This window comes from Bubalus bubalis, chromosome 14, assembly GCF_019923935.1.
Source record: "Bubalus bubalis isolate 160015118507 breed Murrah chromosome 14, NDDB_SH_1, whole genome shotgun sequence".
In the NCBI taxonomy this organism is placed as follows: Eukaryota; Metazoa; Chordata; class Mammalia; order Artiodactyla; family Bovidae; genus Bubalus; species Bubalus bubalis.
Genome location: NC_059170.1, coordinates 58,462,427 through 58,484,924, shown reverse-complemented (window position 1 = coordinate 58,484,924; position 22,498 = coordinate 58,462,427). Strand labels below are relative to the sequence as shown.

General features: G+C 45.5%; 1 protein-coding gene across 29 annotated transcripts in view; it reads left to right on the top strand.

Annotated features, from left to right (window-relative positions):
- Positions 1-22,498, top strand: part of KIAA1217 (KIAA1217 ortholog) — an 829,478-nt gene that overhangs the window by 783,597 nt on the left and 23,383 nt on the right. For all 29 annotated transcript variants that reach the window (XM_044927453.2, XM_044927454.2, XM_044927455.2 and 26 more), the window contains 5 exons: positions 11,033-11,208; positions 15,214-15,344; positions 15,755-15,902; positions 18,281-18,710; positions 21,445-21,628. In XM_044927453.2, the coding sequence (XP_044783388.1) occupies positions 11,033-11,208; positions 15,214-15,344; positions 15,755-15,902; positions 18,281-18,710; positions 21,445-21,628 (1,069 nt within the window). The remainder of the gene's footprint in view (positions 1-11,032; positions 11,209-15,213; positions 15,345-15,754; positions 15,903-18,280; positions 18,711-21,444; positions 21,629-22,498) is intronic.

Here is a 22,498-nt window from a genome sequence, read left to right as displayed (position 1 = left end):
TGCGTGAGCCCTCCACTTCCCCCTACCTGAGTAAAGCTAAGAGCGTGATTTCCCCTTGTCCTCTACCTTTGGGAGAACTAACAGAAGGGAAGGTAGCTTGAGAGCCTGCCCTGAGCCCTGTCACAGATCACACTACTCACGCTCGGGTCTCCACAGGCTAGTCCAGCGGCGTCCCAAACCCCTCAGACCTCCCACACAAGTTTACTTCATTCCTCCCTGAGTCACGTCGCAGGGGAAGTTCCCCATCCTTTGCATTCACTTTTCCTTGCTTTGCTGTTTTTAAGACACTTTGCAGTGAAATGAAGTGTACAGGGTGGCACAGTTCAGTGCCCACAGTGAGCAGGCAGTAACTAAGCAAGCGAGTGGACGAGGGAGAGTGGCGAGTTGGCACCTCTAAAGGACAGTCGCCACTCCACTCCAGGCAGCTCTTAACCTGGTAAAATGAGAGTCCAGGGTTTCTAGATGTTTCAGTATCTCAAGAGAATCTGGAAATAGAGGTTTTTGTTTTGTTAGTCTTTATTTGGCCACACCAAGTCTTGGGCTTCCCAGGTAAAGAATCCACCTGCCAATGCAGGAGACCTAAGAGATGTGGGTTCTATCCTTCCATCAGGAAGATTCCTTGGAGAAGGAAATGACAAGCCACTCCAGGATTCTTGCCTGGAGAATCCCATGGACAGAGGAGCCTGGTCGGCTATAGTCCATGGGGTCACAAGGAGTCAGACACGACTTAAGTGACTGTGCATGTAGCATGCGTGTCTTAGTTTGGCACGTGGGATCTAGTTCTCCAATCAGGGATCAGACCCAGACCCCCTACATTAGGAGCTTGAAGTCTTAGCCACTGGACCAAAGGGAAGTCGCAGGACACATAGATGTTTTATATAAAATATATAAGTTCATTCTAAAAGTGTTGGAAGGTAATTTAAAAATCGATTATTTCATAATCTGCAGGCCAGAGGGCACGTGTGCAGGCCAGCAAGTGTCTGTGAGCTCCTGGGTTCTTTGCTGGTGGTTATGGAGGGTCAGCCTCCGTCTTGCACTGCATCTGCCTTTTACTGCCATCTGCTGGTCAAATTGGAAATTGTGATCTCCTAGTCTCAAGAGTCAGACACAACTTAGTGGCTAAACATTTGGACCTTCACAAGGAAAAAAAGTCCTAAATATGTCGTTTGCAAGGTAGTTCCTACTGCTTTCGAAAGTGAGCATTTGTTGGTGTGGGGTCAGAGGTGGAACTGCCGTGAAGTGTGGCAAATCTGATATGCGGGGGCCGTGAGGTTATGGGGTGGCGGCATCACCCTGCTGGTAGATGGCAGGTTTTGGTCCTCTGGTTGGAGGGGCGGTGAAGGGAGCTGGGGAGGGACTTCCCACAACTTGCCACTCCTTGTAACCCTTGAACTGAGGAGGCTCAGCTGCAGAATTATAGCTTCTCAAACAAAGAAGTGCTACAGTCAGTTCCGGGTCGCGATCTTAATTAGGTTCCTTAATTGCCCCCGAGCTGCTCAGCTCTCCTCGCTCTCGGGGTAAAGAACATGGAGCAGGTGTGCTCTTTTCTTTAAAAAAAAAAAAAAAAAAAGATGTTTATTTGGCCACACTGGGTCTTGGTTGCATCACGTGGGATCCTTTGTCGCAGAGCACGGACTCTCTAGTTGTGACGCAGGCTCGGTACTTGCAGCGAGCGGGCTTAGTTGCCCCGCAGCATGTGGGATCATAGTTCCCTGACCAGGGATCGAACCAGCATTCACTGCATTGCAAGGCAGATTCTTAACCACTGAACCAGCAGGAAAGTCACCAGGTGTGCTCCTGAGCTGAGATGCTGGTGCGGTTCTAAAGTGCAGGCGCTCAGGGAAAGAGAAGCATTTTGATTCCTAACCTGGATGCTCTTGTTTCTGCCTCAGTCTTTGCATCCTCTGTGCCTCCATCAGCTTTCAGGGGAGTCTGTTTGAGACCAAACCAGTTTAGAATAACGCAGCCATCTCAGCACCAATTCCCCCTCAGCACATGTATTATACACCAAAAGGGAAGTGCGAGCCCACAGTGATTATAAGCCCAATGATGGAGCTATCATTAGAGAGCTCCGAAACTCCGGAACAGTCTCAAAAGAACAAAAATTGAATTAGAAATTCAAATGTTCTTTGAACTGTGTTATAAAATAGTGAAAACGAATGAAATCTTTTTTGTACTTGGCAGCCGGCTCCAGTAATTAGATAATTAAATCAATGAGAAAATCCTAGACTGTCAGGCATAGCCTGTGTGAGCATTTCATTTGCAAAATTGATGGATTATTCTCAGAAGTAGAAATTCGATGCAGACACCGTGGGGTGTGTAGATTTAAATACGGCAAAAAGAATGTCGAGGGAGGTGAAAGAGCCTGAGATGATGAAGAAAACCATGGGAACTTTGCTCCCATTTTCCTGCTCTCCAGGCTAATGTGAATTTTCAGTGTAAGAGAACAGTTCTTAATTCTGACTACCCATGAGAATCACCTGAAGCCTTGCAGAAAAATGCGAATACTTGAGTGCCACTGCCAGAGTCTGACTTCATTGGTTGTGGATCAAAGACCAGACATTGGTGACTCTAGAATGTTCCAGGGTGAGAAGTACTGCTCTCAGACATTATGAATTCTTAGTCCATTGAGAAGAAGGCAATGGCAACCCACTCCAGTGCTCTTGCCTGGAAAATCCCATGGATGGAGGAGCCTGGTAGGCTGCACTCCACGGGGTCTCGAAGAGTTGGACATGACTGGGTGACTTCACTTTCATGCATTGGAGAAGGACATGGTAACCCACTCCAGTGTTCTTGCCTGGAGAATCCCAGGGACGGGAGAGCCTGGTGGGCTGCCATCTGTGGGGTCGCACAGAGTCGGAGACGACTGAAGCGACTTAGCAGCAGCAGCAGCAGTCCATTGAGATGCCCCATGGAAATTGACATCTCAGTCAGCTATCACAAGGAGTGAAGCAGAAATACCCTGTACGCATGAACGCCACACTTGGTGATTTCAAAGCCCTAACTCTAAACAAGGGACCTCTTTTCCAGAGACTAATCAGGCATGTTCTCTACTTACTCATAACTGATGAGAGCTACATGGACCTTCTGTATTGTGGTGGTCCCATCCCAGGTAGGAGCTGCACCTGCATCTAGCTGAAAACAGCAGAAAGAGACAGGGGAAGACCTAGCTCCTGACAAATGTGCCCTTCAAAAGGTGATCATTTTGGTCTATTACCCTTTCTGGTATGATTTAGGGAAAAAGTGATGAGCTACATCATTGTCCCCAAATGCCACAATCCTTAGGTTTCACCGAGGTCATCCAGTACCCATAGGAGTGACTGCTGTTCTGCCCCTCTTTATGGGCTAAGGGGAGAGAGATGTTTCAGGAAGAGAGGGCTCAAGTTCTGTGAACTTGAACTTGGCCTAACGTTGAGATGGATACATCTTTCTCCAATTGCCACAGTTTTCTTCTTGGTCTCTCATCTCCTCCTCCTGCTTCTTGATAAATTAAAAATTGGATTATTCTGAACTCAGTGTTCCATTTTTAAGACTACTGAGAATTGACCGTGTTGCTCCCAGGAGAGGGTGGAGGTACCACATGAACATAAAGAAGAAACAGAGCAGGACGCAGAGCCCTTGCACTTGAAATGATATAATTCAGCACCGTTATCGCAAGGTGTCTTTTTATAAGATAGTGCCTCATAGCAGTGTGCCAGGGTCTCATTTATCTTCTGACATTCAAAACAACGGTCATGGGAATGTATGTCCCTGAGAAAAGCATGCAGGATGTTGGCCCATACCGAGCAGACCTATTTCTCCCCACCAGGCAGAAATAACAAATGGAACTAGCACAGGAGATGACAGTCAGGCCACCGTGCAATGTATCAAGCCCTCGATATGCCTACACTGGCTAAGACGGGGCACATCTCCCAGATACCGTGTGCTTGGTGAGCAGGCATCCTACACCTGCAGCCCGGGGAGCTGACTGGGGAGAAACTCCTGGTCAGGAGTCATTCTGGGGTCTGGCTGTCATGAAACTTCCCGATGCGTTGTACAGCCCCCGTTTACTGTCACTGCCAGACAGCAAAATCAGTTCAGTTAAACCACACTGTTGGCAAGCCGGATAGTCTAAGATTTTACCCAAGAACTCACGGTGAGTATGTGAGGCACATGTCCATTTTGAGGTGAGTGGAATTTGGTTTAGGCAGTTTCCTACCTTCTCAGGGAAGCTGACAGAAATAATTTATTTCATCCAGTTAAAAAGTTTAAAATATTTATGTATTTGTTTGGCTACACTGGGTCTTAGTTGAGGCATGTGGGATCTAGTGCAGGGGACTCCCAATGCAGGGGACCCAGGTTCGATCCCTGCTCAGGGAGTGAGGAGTCTTAGCCACTGGACCACCAGGGAAGTCCCGTGGTCCAGTTTACTTTTATTTTTGAGTAGTTTTATAAAGTCATCAAGCCACGGCATTTACAACCAACTGAAATTTCTAGAGATGTAGGGATAACTACAGCTGTTCTTGCCCTTCTACTGTTGACAACTGGAATACCGAAAAATAAATGCATGAAATAACTATTCAGCATCGGCCAACAGACAGCACAGGAGTGTGACCCTTGAGAGAATGAAAGGAAAGGAGACAAAACCTTTATCTTCCTCAGCTTTCTGTCTGTTGACGCTTCTTAGATCACAACACAGAGAGAGAGAAACCCAAGAGAGCACTGACCACATGACCAGCTCAGGGCAAGGAGCAGATGCAGCTAGGATTTGGGGAGCCGAGTGCCAAACGAGAGGAAACTCTGCGGAGAAAGAATTACGTCAGTCTGTGGATCCGTCGTCGACTAACAGGCCAGGCACGAGTGTTGTGAAAGACCACGATCCAGGCCCAAAGTAGGGGGCTGTAGGCCGGGAAATTCCCAGAGCGCACACAGTTCTGGGAGATGCTCATGCCTCGACTAGCAAGCACAGAGAGGTTTTATTAATCACCCGGGGCATTCGGTAGTGATCGAGAAAGTCCATGCTTCGGTCTTTTTTCTTTTTTCCTTCAGTGTTTAGTTCGTACGCTTTTATTTATCTGTGTGCACCACACTTTACTTGCAGCATGTGGTATTTAGTTCTCTGACCAGGGATCAAACCCGGCCCCCTGGCATTGGGAAATGTATGTAACAAATCCTTAACAAACTATTAGCAATTGAATCCAGCAATATATAAAAAGGATAATACATTATCCTGGATTTTATCCCAGGAGTTCAAGATGGTTTTAATATGGGGGGAAAAAAATGATTCAATGTATTTGACCTTTTAGCAGAATAAAGAAGACAATCATATCATTTCAGTAAATGCAGAAAAAAAACATAAAACAAAATTCAATACCGATGATAAAAACACTCAGCACTCTTGGAGTAGAAGCAAACTTCCTTAACCTGATAAAGGATGTCTGAAAACCCTACAGAAAACACTACAGTTAGTGGTGAAGCACAGCCATATCCCCATGACATCGGGACCACGGCCAGAGAAGCCTCCTCTTACTTCTAACTCTGTACTGAGTGTCCTAGCAAGCGCAATAAGGCTGCAAAAAGAAAGGAAAAAGCATATGGATGGAAAGTTAAAAGTGTAATTGGCACTGCTCACAAACCACTTCACAATCAGGATTGTGTAATATCAAATCAAAAAAAGATGCTTCCAGAAATAAGTGGATGTAAGTAAGATCAGAATCAAGTCAATATGTAAAAACATTAAAATGTTAGTACATACAACGTACTAAATCCATACAATAGAAAACCACTAAGCATGAAGAAGAATGAGGCCCTATAATTCCGAACAGCATGGCTGGATCTCAAAAACAATATACTGAAGGAAAGAAGCCAGACGCACACAGTTTCACAGGGTACAGTTCCATGAGTGTGACATTCTAGAACAGGAAGAACTAATCTAAGGGACAAAACGCAGGTGGGTGGTTTCCTTGAGCTGGGGGTCAGGAAATTGAGTGCAGAGTGCTGAGAAGGGTTTTTTTAGGGTGAGAACAAATGTTGTCTCTGTTTTTAGTGGTGCTTTCGTCAGTGTATACATTTATCAAAACTCATTGGCCTGTGCACTATTAAAATGGGTATATTTTATAGCTTGTAAACCATATCTTTTTTAACAAATGTATTTGCCTGCACCAGGTCTTAGCTACAGCATGTAGGATGTTCAGTTGCAGCCTGTGGGATCTAGTTCCCTGGCCGGGGACTGAACCCAGGTCCCCTGCCTTGGGAGGGTGGAGTCTTAGCTACTGGACCACCAGCGAAGTCCTAAACTATATCTTAATAGGGTTCTTTTAAATTGAAATTTAGAATCCCTGCGGAAAAACTGAATGTAATGATTTGAAGTGCTGGTGGCTAATTTATCTGAAGCATTCAGAGAGAGATGTTGACACACATCCTGCCTTCAGCACTGTTTGTTTGTTTGTTTTTTATTAATTTTTATTGGAGTACAATTGCTTTGCAATGTTGTGTTAGTTCCTGCTGTACAGCAAAGGGAAGCAGCCATATGTAGACACAGCTCCCCTCTGTTTTGGATTTCCTTCCCGTTTAGGTCCCACAGAGCATCGAGGAGGGCTCTGTGCCGCGCGCTCGGCTCTCGCTGGTTGTCTGTTTTATATATAGCGGTAGTCAGCACTAGCGCTGCTCTCTGCACACTAGGAGCAAGTCCTAGCCACAGTGCTAAGAACTGCAGTCAGGGAGGGCCGGGGGCCCAGGGAAAGTAGAAAAGAACCTCTGCGTGTCTTTATTCCTTTGTGATTTTACTTACTGTTGCCCGCTCACCAGCTGTGTGCCATGGGGAAGTCAGTGTTTCTTCTCCCTTTCTCTGGGTTAAGGCACTCTTTCTGGGCGGGAGGATCATACAGCCTGGAACTCTAGGCCCATCTCTCCCTGCCTCCACTTTGAGTGGAATAATTTGAGTGTAATCTGACTGTTACCAGTTGAGTCATTTGAATATTGTATGCAGTTGTGTTCCTCTGATATGTGTCTGGGTTTTCAGAGGGTGCACTCAGTTGCTTGGTCGTGTCCAACTCTTCATGACCCCATGGACTGTAGCCCACTAGGCTCCTCTGTGGGATTTTTTGGGCAAGAATACTGGAGTGGGTTGCCATTTCCTATTCCAGGGGATCTCTCCAACCCAGGGATTGAACCTGCATGTCCTGCATTGGCAGGTGGATTCTTTACCACTGAGCCACCCAGGAAATCTTGGCATCTGAGGTTGATTAAATCTGAAGATGTGGAACTGTGAGTATGGAGGGCAGGCTAGAAAGTTATACTCGGATTGTTGTTTAAAATGTGTATTTATCTGGCTGCGCTGGGTCTTAGTTGTGGCACATTGGATCTTTAGTTCTGGCATGCAAACTCTTAGCCGCAGCATGAGGGATCTAGTTCCCTGACCAGGGATCAAACCGAGACCCCCTGCATTGGGAGCATGGCGTCCTAGCCACTGGGCCACCAGCGAGGTCCCTATACCTGGATGTTTGCACAGAGGGTAGGCACTCCCACCCCTGTGTTGTTCAAGGGCCAACTGTGTTGTCATTCAAGCACTGAATATGTGTTGGGTTCCTCTGCTGCGCCAGAAGCTGCTTGGGTGCGGGAGCACAGCAGAGACTGCTGCCTAATGCTGCCTAGTAGACCGTGAGTGGAGAATTACTGGGTTGAATTTGACTCTGAACAAGTCACCTCACTTCTCAGGGCTTCACTTCTCCCATCTTTGGAATTTCAATTTTAAGGATTTGAAATATTCTAGCAGTAATTTGTGGCTTCATAGCCACTGTCAATATCCACGGATGATTGGACCATAATTTTATTGGAGCTTGTCTGCGAGGTTTGGGCAGAAGGGTTAGGGAGGGCCGTGCCCCTCAGCTCACAGCACAGTGATGTCATCTGTCCATCAAAGTGTTCGTAGACCACAGTGCTCAGACTGCGGTGGCACATTAGAATCATCTGAGGTGGTTTTTATTTTAATACATTTATATCTTCCATTTCTTATTTATTTGGCTGCACCAGGTCTTAGCTGCAGAATGTGGGATCTCTTAGTTGGGGCATGCAAACTCTTAGTTGTGGCATGTGGGATCTAGTTCCCTGACCAGGGATTGAACCCGGGACCCCTGCATTGGGAGCACAGTGTCTTAGCTACTGGACCACCGGGGAAGTCCTTGAGGGGTTTTTAAAAATTCCCAGTGCCCAAGCTACATCTCAGACCAGTTAAATCCAAATCTCTCAGGAATGGACCTAGGCATCAGTCACTTTTAGACACATTTAATCATCTTCTTATTTGTCCCTTATGTACCCATTACCACTAACCCTCAACCCCCAAAGGAAAGCGGTCTATAGGATTTGACACATGGCCTTGAATTTGAGCATGCCATTTTGATAACAGCTGGTTTACTAGGTCTGTTTGGCAACTGTAGTCAGAGCAAGTCTGAGCATTAGCACTGAGCTCAAGACATAGCCGAGCCATGGGTCACCTCGCATTTCTACCATTTGGCAAATAATTGTGGATTTTCCATTGTCTGTTATTACCAACTCAGTTCACACATTCAACAAATACTGGGTTGGCCAAAAATCTCGTTTGTGTTCTTCTATAACATTTGGTGGAAAAACCTGAATGAACTTTGTGGCCAACTCCATATTTGAGTGCCTGCTATGTACCAGGCATGGTGTCCTGGAGACTCTGTGGAAGGCAGAAATTAACCAGGTAGAGGGAGTACCATGCAAAGTCCCTGTGGCAGAAAGGAAAGGGGATCAGGCTGTCAGAAGAAGAGAGAGGATGGCCCTGCGGCTGGAGCAGAGCGCGCGCCCGCTGCCTGCAGTGATAGGAGGCTGGTGATGTGGGCAAGGGCCAGACCTCCGCATGCCTTGCGGACAGAGCCATCGCTGCAGAGCGCGTGGCTGGAAGCTGCTGTGTGTGCGCTGCCTCCAGACGTGTTGCCTTTCAGCAACCGACTGGCTGTCTTTAAGACCTTGATAAAAAGCATGAGCGAGGAGAGCGTGAAAGCACGGTCATGGTTCGTTCAGAGGAGGTAACCCAAGGGTGGCACTTTTTTTTGGTTCACTCCCAGACAAAACCACAGGTCTCGCCCCCACAGTTATCCTCCCTGATAACTGCAGGGAGGATAACTGCACCTCATCTGCACCGAGAGCTCCGTTTGTGCCAGGCACGACTGTGAGCACTTTATCGCCTCACGAAGCTCGATTACGCCTCCGTGAGATACGAACTACTACTGTCCCTTTCTGTTTGTTTTGGAGAGACATGGAGAGATTAATAACTTGCCCACAGTCGCGTGGGAACTAATTAGGAAGACTGGGAACTAATTAGGAAGACTGGGAAATGAACTCAGGCTGTCTTTCTCTGGATGGACAGTTGATGATGGTGGTGTTCAAACATGATGGTGGTTCTGTAGGGCTGGTCCATGTTGAATTTTTTTTTTTTTAATGTGGACCATTTTTAAAGTCTTTATTGAATTGTTGCGATATTGCTTCTATTTTATGTTTTGGTGTTTTGGCTATGAGGCATATGGGATCTTAGTTCCCCGACCAGGGATGGAACCTGCATCCCCTGCATTGGAAGGTGAAGTCTAAACCACTGGGTCATCAGGGAAGTCCCAGAAATGGTTTATTTTTATTCAGAGAAAATGGAAGCCATGATGGGGTTTCAAGCAGGTGGTCACACAGTCAGATGGCATTTCCTCTCTGTTTGCACAGATGATGGACAGCCGATGGAGCAGTCCCTCCTGTGAGGTGGTAGTCTACAGAGCCACAAAATGAAGGAAACAGTAACAGCTAATTGAACTTTCAGGGGAACTTCAGATATAATAGAATAGGTATGATGGAGTTACTGGTTTTCAGGCTGATTGAATGAGCTCACTTGATGTACGTGCTGTCAGAAAATTGTCCTGCCCCAGGGAGCCACGTAACACCTTCTTGGAAACAGGATTCAAATGTTTGGCTCGATTTTTGTAAAGCCTGAATTGGTACTCACACATCCTATACTTTGGGGTGAGAAACAAGAGTACTCTGGAAACCACCTGGGAAAATTATGTGGAAATTGTGGTCTTATGTAGGCAAGCAGCCTACGTCTAATCCAGGGAGATCAGTTAATTGCCAAAAGCCTTAGGGCTCGTCTGCAAATATCATTGCCACCACTGACAGCAAGTACTGTGTTCCGAGTTTTTTTTATTGAACTAGAGTTGGTTTACAGTGTTGTGCCAATCTATGTTGTACAGCAAAGCAACTCAGTTATATACATATAGACATTCTTTTTTATGTGTTCTTTTCCATTGTGCTTTATTACAGGATATTGAACATAGTGCCCTGTGCTACACAGTAGGACCTTGTTGTTTATCTTCCTATACATAATAGTTTACATCTGCTACTCCCAAATCCCAGTCCTGCCCTTCCCCACCCTCTCAAGTACTATGTTGTGATGGTCTGTAATTACATGGTATTTGGTCCATGGACCCATTAATCAGAGGGACACAGATATTCATTTAATTGATGGGCTGAAATAGTCCACACTCAAACCAACATTTGTTGAGTACCTTCCTATACCAAACAGTATCTCATTTAATTTTCAGACTAGAAGAGGCAAGGGAGATGAACGCCCCCGTCTTGAGAGATAAGGAGTGTGCCCAGAGTCTCTCAGTGCATCCGGGAGTAGGTTTAGGGTTTGACTCTAAGTCTGCTTGGCTCCAGAGCTGGTACTCTTGGCTCTCTCTATGAAAACATGCACGATTTCACGCCTGTTGTCTGTATGTCTATCCAGCATTTAGGAAGGACTACTTTTTTGGAGACAAGGACTACTTTTTTGTGAAAGTGTGCTTGTCAGCTGGCTACTCAAACTTGGATGCTGGTTGAAGCAGCAAATATTATATACAGTCTGTGCTCCCTTCCCTTTTACAGTGAAATAAACAAAGACTCAGCTATGGGGCTGTTTATCCAGACCCACACCTGGGGCTTGCCAGACGCCCTGGCACCCCCGTGGCAACCCAGCAAGAGTTGATGGAGGGTGATTTCTTTTGTCCAACAGCTGCAGAACCAGGAGCTGCTGAAGGCAATGATGAGGAAGGCTGAGCAGGAAATCAGCAGCAAGGTGATCGAGACGATGAAGAGGCTGGAGGACCCTGTGCAGCGCCAGCGGGTCCTGGTGGAGCAGGACAGGCAGAAGTACCTGCACGAAGAGGAGAAGATCGTCCGCAAGTTGTGGTGAGTCTGGCCCTTGCACTCAGTCCCTGGGTGCGGGCATAGCTGTTCAGCCTAAAAGGCAAGCCTGTCTTGGCCAAGGAGGCGGCCCTTGCTAGACGGTGTTCTCAGACTCTTTCTTTACTGAGCATCTAGTTCTGGCTGGTTCTGGATATCCGTGGACACTCGGTTAGTGCCCTCCATCCGAGCTCAGGAAATTGAACAGTCCTCAGGTGACTGAGCTTATTAGTCTCTTTGGAAGCATCACACTGTTCTGTAGGGTTTGGCAACCCATCAAATTAAAAGGAGCCAGTGGAACAACCCAATGATAAATGGGAAGTCTGAATTTAATCTCAATAAATTAAAACTAATAGCCAAAATAACAAAGCGCTAAAATTATCCTCCTATTATTCAACTGTAGTTAAAATCACAAAAGAAGAATTTCAGTGTAAAGTATGTTTGATGCACAATGAAAGATGCTGCCTTGAATGCGACCCATCTTCTGTGAGGTTCTTATTGAAAACATCTATCAAGTGGCACTACTGAAATAAGCAGAGTTTTATTACGCCCCAGTCACCGGGGCAGGCCCATCTGTTATGTTAATGTATGTTTTGTTATGCAGTGAAGATTTCTCATAGCACAGTTTCACCTTTTAGTATAATGAACAGTCATTTGTGTGGGTTCTTCTAGTGTTGGTAGTTCTCCTGTTTGTTTTTTTTGAGTTTCACAAAAATTAAAATGGCTTTGTGAAACTCAAATATTTAAAGTATTAAATATTTAAAATACTTTAAAATCTTTTAATTTCATTACAAAATACTGGCATATCTCCCATGTTGTAGAGTGCATCCTGTAGCCTGTCTTACACTCAGTGGTTTGAACCTCCTGTTCTCCCACTAGATTCCCCTGCGCTGCCCCCACTGATAAGCACCAGTTTGTTTTCTGTATCTGTGAGTCCACTGTTTTTTTTGTTATATTCACTAGTTTGTGAATTTTTTAGATTTCACATATAAATGATAAGCATACAGTATTTTTCTGACTTGTACTTAGCATAATGCCCTCCACACCCACATGTAAATGCTGCAAATAGCAAAATTCTATTCTTTTTTGTGGCTGAGTAGTATTCCATTGTAGATGGGTAATTCTCTTGTTTTTTGGAAAGCATAAACGTCCCAAAATGGGATTGTAAAGGAGCAACTTTCAAATTCTTTCCATGACTGTAATCACCAGAAGCCTACAGGATGGGGAGTGTTATCCTTGCTGACCTCTTTGATATTTGAGCTGTAGCTTATGTCAAGCACATGGCTACCCAGTGTGCCTGATTAAAATTAGAATACCCTTCTCAGTGGTGGTCTAGAGAGTCAGATAAGAAATCTGACTACTGTTCATCAGCATCTCAAAAACAGACTCCAAATTTGTATTTAGTCCCTGCACTTATAGACAATCACCCGCCGTGAGGTAGTAAAGCTGTTATTTGTCTGAAATGGGCCTGTGACAGCCAGCTGTCTACAACTAGGTCTCAAGGTTCTTCTTGAAATGTTCTTTTTAAAAAATATATAGCCTTAATGTTTTTATAGAATTGCCAGTTAAATTTTTCTTCCAGTTTTAATTGAGATGTAATTGACATGCAGCCCCATATAGTTTAAGGTGGACAGCATAATTATTTGACTTCCACACATCATGAAATTATTGCCACAGTAAGTTTAGTGAATATCATCTCCTATAGATACAAAATTAAAGAAATACAAAAAACTTTTTTTCCTTCTGATGACAACTCTTAGGATCTACTCTCGTAACAAATTTCATAAGTAACATATAGCAATGTTAATTATATTTATAGTGTTATTTATAGTATTAATTTATTTATAGTGCTTATATAGTGTTATTTATTTATAGTGTTAATCATATGTATAGTCCTTATACAAGGACTCCTAGTCCTTGTAACTGAAGTCTGGCGACTCGCCGCCTGCCCCACACTCAAGGTTCTGGCGCTGGAATTGCTGTCCACTTGCTGCCACCTAGTGTTCTTCAAATCAAAGCTCTTTTCCTGTTTCTTTACTAGCAGGGCTTTCTACTGTCAGAGCAACAGGCAAAATGAAGTAATGCACACATCTGTTTAGGGTGGGGTTATCAATGTGCTCAGGAGACAGGATGTTATTACTGGTGTGTTTGTTGAAGTGGGAGACGTACCCTAAGAGATGAGTACATGTGTGCACACGCACCCCCTCCAGAAATCAGACCTGTGATCATTCCTTCTCTTTGCAGCCTGGAGAGGACAGTCAGTCCTTACTGACGGGACAGTCAGTATAAAGCAGTGGTTCTCAGGGGCAAGTTTGTTCCCTTCCTGACCTCTAGGGACATTTTAACAATGTCTTTGGAACATTCTTGTTTGTCTCAAGTTAGGGGAGGTTGCTACTGGCATCTATCATAAATGGGTGTTGGATTTTGTCAAAAGCTTTCTATGCACCTATTGAAATGATTATATGGTTTTATTCTTCAGTTTGTTAATGTGGTGTATCACACTGATTGATTTGCAGATACTGAAGAATCCTTGCATCCTCAGGATAAATCCCACTTGATCATGGTGTATGATCCTTTTAATGTACTGTTGGATTTGGTTTGCTAGTATTTTTTTTTTTTTTTGCATCTGTGTTCATCAATTATACTGGCCTGTAATTTTCTTTTTCTTGGGGCATCTTTGTCTGGTTCTGGTATCACGGTGATGGTGGCCTCAGAGAATGAGTTTGGGAGTGTTCCTTTGCAATTTTCTGGAATAGTTTGAGAAAAGGATAGTTGCTATCTCTCCTCTAATGTTTGATAGAATTTGCCAACAAAGCCATCTGGTCCTGGACTTTTGTTTGTTGGAAGTTTTTTCTTTTTAATTAATTTTTATTGGTGTATAGTTGCTTTATAATGTTGTCAGTTTCTACTGTAAGCAAAGTGAATCAGCTATATGTATACATATATTCCCTCTTTGGGATTTTAGATTTCCTTCCCATTCAGGTCACCACAGAGTACTGAGCAGAGTTCTCTGTGCTATACAGTAGCTCTCATTACTTACCTATTTATACACAGTATCCGTAGTGTACATGTATCACGCCGATCTCAATCTCCCAATTCATCCCACCACCCTGCCGCCTTTGGTGTCCATACATTTTTTTTTCTATGTTTGTGTATCCATTTCTGTTTTGCAGATAAGATCATCTGTACCATTTTTCTAGATTCCATATATATGTGTTATATATTTTTCTCTTTTTGACTCTATTCTTTATGACAGTCATCAACAGAGGAATGGATGGAGAAGATATGGTATATCTACAATAGAATATTAGCCTTATAAAGGAAAAAAATGGGGTAATTTGTAGAGATGTGGATGGACCTAGAGACTTTTGAAAGTTTTTTAACCACAGTTTGAACTTCAGTACTTATGACTGGTCTGTTCATTTTTTTCTGTTTCCTCCTGGTTCAGTCTTGGGAGGTTGTACCGTTCTAAGAATTTGTCCACTTCCTCCACATTGTCCATTTTGTCGGCTTAGAGCTGCTGCTCCTGGAGGCTAATGTGTCGAGGTCAGGGGTGCTGCTAAATACCCTGCAGTGCACAGGACACCCCCCACCCCCCCGCAGAAAGAATGACCTGGCCCCAGAGGTCAGTGCCAAGGTGGAAAAGCCTGATCTGCAGCAACCTGGGCTCCTCCTCTTGCTGTCTCTCCCCCTCTTAGTCCTCTATCACATCAGAGTCCACACAGCCCTCCCTCAGTCAGCATCAGCACCGCTAAAAACAAAGAGTCGGTCCTTTGTCAGCCAGGTGATGGACCTGGGCCTCCCTGAGAAACCTCACCTCACACCCCAGCAGGGTCTCTTAAGCCAAACCAATCTACTCCTCCCCAGCAGCTGCTTCCACCTCCCTGGGCATGGAGGGACCCGCTGTACCAGAGGGGAGGCCAGGCGCTGAGGCCCAGGGTCCTCTGCTCTTGCACTGTCCGTAGGGAAGGCCCCCGCACTCACTCCATCTGTGGTCGGCCTTCCCCCTAGTGACCTGGAAGACTTTGTTGACGATCTAAAGAAGGACTCCACCTCGGCCAGCCGTGTGGTGACTCTGAAAGACGTGGAGGATGGGGCTTTCCTGTTGCGCCAGGTGGGAGAGGCCGTTGCCTCCCTGAAAGGTGAGCATCCTCCTTGGAACCGGAAGGGAATCCAGACAACCCATCAGACGGTGAAGGATTCGTTCGTGCACGTGGGCAGGGGTTCGTCCAGCACCCACTGTGCACTGTTCTGGGTGCTCAGGATGCATCCCTGAACAGCAGAAAAAGCGCCCCTCTCTGCCGGGAGCTAGTATTAATACTTCAGTGGCTGCTGTAATCTGAATACACCTCAGGGCCCCGCAGACACATCCCACATACAGAGACGGGAAATGAGACCTCGAGGGGCTGCGCCCTCCGCCCAGGTCACGTTGAACCAGCTCTGCCTCCTGAACCCCCACACTTCTCAACCATGTCCAGTGTTGGGGTCTGGGAAGGGGGCCTGCTCTTCTTGCCTTTGCTCCTGCGGCTGACTCGCTGTTCTTGGTCTGAAGGAGAATTTCCAACCTTACAAAATAAGATGCGAGCCATCCTGCGCATAGAAGTGGAGGCGGTGCGGTTCCTGAAGGAGGAGCCACACAGGCTGGACAGTCTCCTGCAGAGAGTGCGCGGCCTGACGGACACCCTGACCATGCTGCGGAGGTGACCAGGCTTGGGAGGATCGGGCGGGCTGGGGTGAGGGGTGGGGGTGCGCTGGGTGTGACCTGAGAGTTTGACACCAGACTTGTTGGTTCTGATCTCATGGCCAGGCAGTCATTCATATTTGGATGTTTTTAGCTGTTCCAGTCCTGGAGTTGGGTGTCAAGAGTTTAAGAATAAAGCAGACAGAACCCCTGCCCTTATAAAACTTCCTTTCCCACATGGGAAATAGACAGAGCTACCACATAAACCACCTCCCAACAGCATCAGTCCTGAATTTTCCTTTTCTTGAGAAAACAGAACTAGGAAATTACAGAGATACTACCCTTTAGATCTTAAACCAGATTTGAGAGCCGGTCACAAGCATACGTAACATCTAAATTCTTGGGAGAATTTTAATCACTATCATCTTTTGATAGGTTTGCAGGAGAAATATGTTAAAAGTACAGTTGACTTTTAGATGAATTATTAACCGTAAGGAGCAAGTGAGATTTTTCTAGTAATAGTGACCTCAAGGAAAGAGGCTCTTTTGAGATGCTAATGCTACAAAGAGCTCTATAATCTCCTGCATAAGTTTCAGGAGGCCAGCAAAAATCTGAATTAAGGCAGCTCTTGCCTCTTCCTGCGGAGAAAACATCTGCCTGGGTACAGGAAGAATTGTACTTGAATTACATTTTCTCATAGGCTCACTACTTTAAATTGCCAGAGTAAACTTTTTCTTCCAGTAGGATAAAAATATGTTAAAAGGATTCTTCATTGAACTCTTACCTAAATGTGGTAACCCAACCACAAAGCCTAAAACAAACCTTCTGATTAAGTGTTTACAGAGATAGCAGGCTGGCTGGCAACAGTGCCCACCCTCCCTCTCTTCCCTGAAAAACAATTTTAAAAAATGATACAGGTAAAGCCAGTTAAGTTACTTTAAAAATAAAAAAGAATAAATATAGCCTCCATTAAGATGCCCATCACAAGCCTTTATATTATTATTTCTTGGGATCTTTCTGTCTACGTGCTGTACTCAGCGCTGTGGAAAACACAAGGAAGATAGGAATACACACGCCCCCAGGGACAGGCACATGTCCTGGCGCCCGACAGAGAAGACAGAGCAGGTGACAGTCATGTCAGAGCAACTTGAGCAGGTTGGGAGATGCTGGAGGGGTTGTGTGTGTCTTGAATTTGAGGTGCTGGAAGGAGAGCAGAGCTGCCCAGGAAGCCCTTAGAAATGCAGACTGAAGTAAGAGACAGTTAGAAAGAGTCTTTGCCTAACTCAGAGGGAGGGGGAAGGAGGTTTAGAGTTGAAAGTTGCCTTCATGTAGGTGATTACTGAAAATGGAAGAGGTAGCTCTGACAGAAGGAGGAGGAGAGGAGCAAACAGACCCTTGGGGATTTGAGATTGAAGGAACCAGGCAGTTAAAGAAGTGAGCAGCAGAGGAGAGCTGTAGAAGACAGTATTCTCTTTTCAAAGCAAAATAAAAACACGTTTTGGTAAGAGAATGAGGGGCTAATTAAAAGTTATGGGTTGAGTATCACGTTTGACAGTGTCTTTCATTTGACTATGTTGATCGTAGCCACCAGCCCAGAGGAAGGAATTAGACCATCATCATCTTTACTATAATCCACAGAAAAGTACCTGAGGCTCACAGAGGTGAAGTTCCCAGCATTACACAGCTAGAACATGGTAGCTGATAGTCGAGCACAAGCCTGTCTGACCCTGAAGGTCATGTCTTTTCCACAATAGTGTGGGTGGAGCTGGACAGAGCATCAGATGACCGCCTTCCCCCCCACAGAGCAGACGAGGATGAAGACTAACCCTGCAGTTAGATTCACAGTCACTTTTGATGTTGCAAAAATGCTAGTCAAGTCCAGGTGGGGTGGCCAGATGGCTGAGCTGTAGGAAGAGCAAGTAAAAGGAACTGGCATGTAAACCACCCTCCCGAGAGGCGCAGCAGTGAAAGCAGGAGAGAGTGGAGGGTTAAGGAAGCTCGAGTCAGAACCGAGCATCTGCGTGCTGCCTAGGCCTGGAATGGGTGCAGGCGGTGTTGTTAGAAACGTGTCCACTCTGGGACACCACTACCCAACAGTGGGCACAGCAGCAGGAGTGGACCATCTCCTGAGGGAAGAGGAGGAAAGCAGCTGCTAAAAGGAGGCAGTTCTGTTGCTATGGAAACCCTCAACTCTAAGCTGTTACTTGGGGTTTTAGCATGTCTTAATTTCTGCAACAAAATCTTGTTGGTTTTTGTGGTCTGTGGATGGTCTGTGGATGACACAGCTTTTTTTTGTGGTCTTGCCTGGTCTGTGGATGACAGCACTCAAATAAATACCGTACAATGAAAATGCGCGTTACCTGGTTCACTGGTTGACGCTGCTGTGTGCTCTCCCAGGCACGTCACCGACGGGCTCTTGAAAGGCTCGGATACAGCCCAGGCCGCGCAGTACGTCGCTATGGAGAAAGCCACGGCCGCCGAGGTCCTGAAGGCCCAGGAGGAGGCCCCCCACAGCTCGGGCCAGCCCCTCCCCGGCGCGGGCGTCCCCGGCGACGTGAAGGCGGAAGTGGTGCCCTTGGCCGTCCACCACGCGCAGAGCTCTCCCGTGGTCATCCAGCCGTCCCAGCTCTCCTCCGCGCTGCTGAACCCCGCCCAGCACGCGCCCGGGGGCCCAGGCCCTCACCCCGCCAGCGCCCCCGCCACCACGCAGGAGGCCCCCTCCGCTCTGCCGTCCCCGCACATGCCGGGGGACGGCTCCTCCGTGCAGAGCCTGTTCATCGAGGAAATCCACAGTGTGAGCGCCAGGAGCAGGGCGGTGTCTATTGAGGTAGGTCCTCCTTCCATTTCTCCTAATTCCGTGAAGGGGCAAGGATGGGGTCCTTTCCCACCAAGAGTTGACAGTCTGGTTGTAGAGACAATGGATATATGTATCAAAGATGTATATAACTTTATTTTTATCAAAAAATAGATTTTTGATATATTTTTAATAAATATACAGCTTTCTGTTTTATATACATACATGATAGATTTTTAAAACTCTTTAAGTAGGTAGGTTTCAATGGCCAGATTAAGAGAAAGGCCGTCAGATTTCAGAGAAGAGTCAGGTACCCAAGCTGTAGGAAGATGAGACAGTGGTGTGCTGGTCAGTGTTTAACAACACGGAAAAGCCTGATTTGCAGCATTTGCCAGTTTCTGTGGTAGAAAGACTTAAGCAGCCATTACTGATTTTGAGTAAAACAACAACAGTGTGACATCGCTGAACGTGACTTCGGGAGGAAAGGTGACAGTCAGCCCTCCTGAGCCAATGTGAGCTGGCTCAAGCACACCACTGGTGAATGCAAGGTTCACCAGTGACCTTGAAAATGAACTAGAATCTGGGTAAGCAGAGAAGGCTGGTTGAGGGCATTCTCAGATAGAGAAGGTGGGGCCTTGAGTACACCTGTTTACTGGGAAGAGAAGGGAAAATGGGGCTGGAAGCTGACTGGGGAGAGATTACTCCCCGGTCTCAGACGACTAAGATTTTATTCCGTGGATATCAGAGAAATGCTGCTGCTTGGACCAGTGATAAAACGTGGTGTCTTCAGAAAATTCATGTGGAAACAGTATGCAGAACTGATTGAGGTGGTGGGTCTCAAATAAAGGATGCTGGACGGGAAGTTGTTACTGAAGTCACAGAAGAAACAAGAGAGAGAGCTCTCAAAGTCACAGGGTATAGAGAGAACCTGCTGTGTTTTTAAAATATTCTTTTCAGCAAGAGCTGGTGTCAGTGTTCATCAGCACACTGCATTCCCCTGGGTCTCTCCTTCCCCTTCTCTGAACAGTTTCCTCCACTCAGGACTGTGTCCTCAGTCCCCAGTCCTAACCATTCCTGCCTCTCTTGCAAGTCAGCAGTGGATAACTTGCTTCAAGAGGTGACATCTTAAAACCATAAAGGCCAGAGTCATGGCCACTGGGCCTCTGAACATGAGGCAGCTCCCCTCTGCTCCAGATTCAGAGGCTGTGCCCCCTAAACCAAGTTAGCTGCTTATAAAATGCATATTACAAGATGGGGTGAAATGTGATTGATGATGATTCTGCCTGTCAGGGTGGGGAGGAGGCTTGCAAGCACATTTTCCTCCTGAGATTTAGTGGATCTGCCACATTAAACATCTCTATATTGCAAAGAGGTCAGTAGGATGATTCTTTTAAAAATGTCTATTGAGAATCCATGAGGCATAATTACCATTGTTATGTGTATATTTTAAGTTTCAGCAGCACATTCACAAGTCACCTCTGAAATGCTCTGATCCCCGGTAAGAAGGCCTGAGTCTTCCTACTGGCTCTGCCTTTGAGCTTGATTCACTCAAAAGATGTTACTGAGCCCCAGTGAGTGCCAGGCCTCCATAGGCTCTGGGGTAGGCAGTGAAAGAAGGGACCAGGCTCTGGTGATGATAAATGCAAGGAAGGAAAAAACAGAGGCGGCTCCGGATGGTGACAGTGCCGGCTGTTACTCCTAGAGAGGGACTCGAGGGCAAATCCTCCAGCTCACCGGGCGCCTGTGTTCTCACTGTAAGATACACTGATTCCGTGATCTCCTGGGTCTTTTCTGATTCTGACAGTATGGGGTTCCGCTGATCCTGGTGCTCATTTCCACTCTTCCCTCTTAAAATGATAATGTAACATCTCAAAATCACAGGAAAATATTCTTTCAAAAAATGTACAGATATTTTAAAATGCATTTTATGTATTTCTGTGTAGAAACTGTAGAACTTAATGGAGCTTATTATCTCAATACCCCCTTCATTTGGTAAATAGGAAAATGTGACCCAGAAGGTCATATGGCAACTCTTTTGACAGCAGCAGAACTAAGACATAGGATTAGTGAGTGTTCTGGTGTTTGATTCTTTGAACATCTCCTCTATGATGAAAGCTCAGTGTAGAAGAAAAGAAAGTTATGGGCTACACACCTTTGAGTGTATATCTATCCCTCTCATGAGTGCTGGGAGAGTATGTGGTAAGTGCTCAGTGATAACTTAGTGAGTGAATGGTTGGGTTTCTGAGCTTACTGCTCTGTGAATGAACATCACTTGGGCTTCTGTGGCAGCCTATTTAAGGAGATATAGCAGACAGCATGGAGAAGGCAATGGCACCCCACTCCAGTACTCTTGCCTGGAAAATCCCATGGACAGAGGAGCCTGGAAGGCTGCAGTCCATGGGATCGCTGAGGGTCGGATACGACTGAGTGACTTCACTTTCACGCATTGGAGAAGGAAATGGCAACCCACTCCAGTATTCTTGCCTGGAGAATCCCAGGGACAGAGGAACCTAGTGGGCTGCTGTCTATGGGGTAGCACAGAGTCGGACACGACTGAAGCGACTTAGCAGCAGCAGCAGCAGCAGACAGCGTAAGGGTCAGGTTTGTCTGATGTGCAGACGGGTCCCTGGACACAGAAGCCAGAGCATCATTTGACCAGTGCTTTAAATGGGTTACATTTTCTCCCACCCCAGCATTAAATCTCAAAACTTATCAATTCACGTTCTCTTCTGACTTTTGAACTTTCTTCATTGCTGATGTCCTTCAGAAAGCAGAAAGGAAATGGGAAGAGAAAAGGCAAAATCTGGACCACTATAATGGGAAGGAGTTTGAGAAACTCCTAGAAGAAGCCCAGGCCAATATTATGAAGTCAATTCCAAACCTGGAGATGCCACCAGCCTCAGGCCCCCAGCCAAAGGGTGATGCTCCAGTGGACAAGTTAGAACTTTCAGGTAAGGTGCTATCAGAGCTGTGTGGGCTGGCTGCCCCCAGGTCAGTGTGGTGCCACCCACATGGGCACAAGCTCTCACTTCCTAAAAATCTTATATAATATTGTATCTCAACTATGCCTCAATAAAAAACTTTTTTTAATTTATAAGTTTTAGGTGCACAATAGTGATTCACAATTTTGATGGGTTATATTCCATTTATAGTTCATTATAAAATAGTGGCTATATTCCCAGTTTTGTACAATATATCGTTGTAGCTAATTTATTTTATACAGAATAGTTTATAACTCAGTCCCTTACCCTTATCTTGCCCCTCCTCCCTTCCCTCTGTACTCACTGGTAATCCTCTGTATATGTGAGTCTGATTCATTTTGTTGTATATGTACTACTTTGTTTTATTTTTTAGATTCCACATATAAGTGATAGCATAAAGTATCTTTCTCTGACTTACGCATTTAGCATAATACCCTCCAAGAGTCCATGTTGTAAATGGCAAAATTTGATTCTTTTTATGACTGAGTAGAATACTCTTGTATATATTCACTACACACCTTCTTTATCCATTCCTCTGTTGATGGACACTTAGGTTGCTTCCATATTGTGGCAAATGTAAATAATGTGGCTATAAATATTGGGGTACACGTATCTTTTCAGATTAGTGTTTGTTTGGGGAGGATTAACCCAATAGTACTATATACTACTGCTGGTAATTCTGTTTTTAGTTTTTTGAGAAACCTAATACACACAGATGGCCAACAGTTATTTGAAAAGTTGTTCAACATAACCAGGGAAATTTCAAATCAGAATCACAATGAGATATTACTTCACATCTGTTAGGATGTCTTTTATCAAAAAAATCAAGATAACACATGT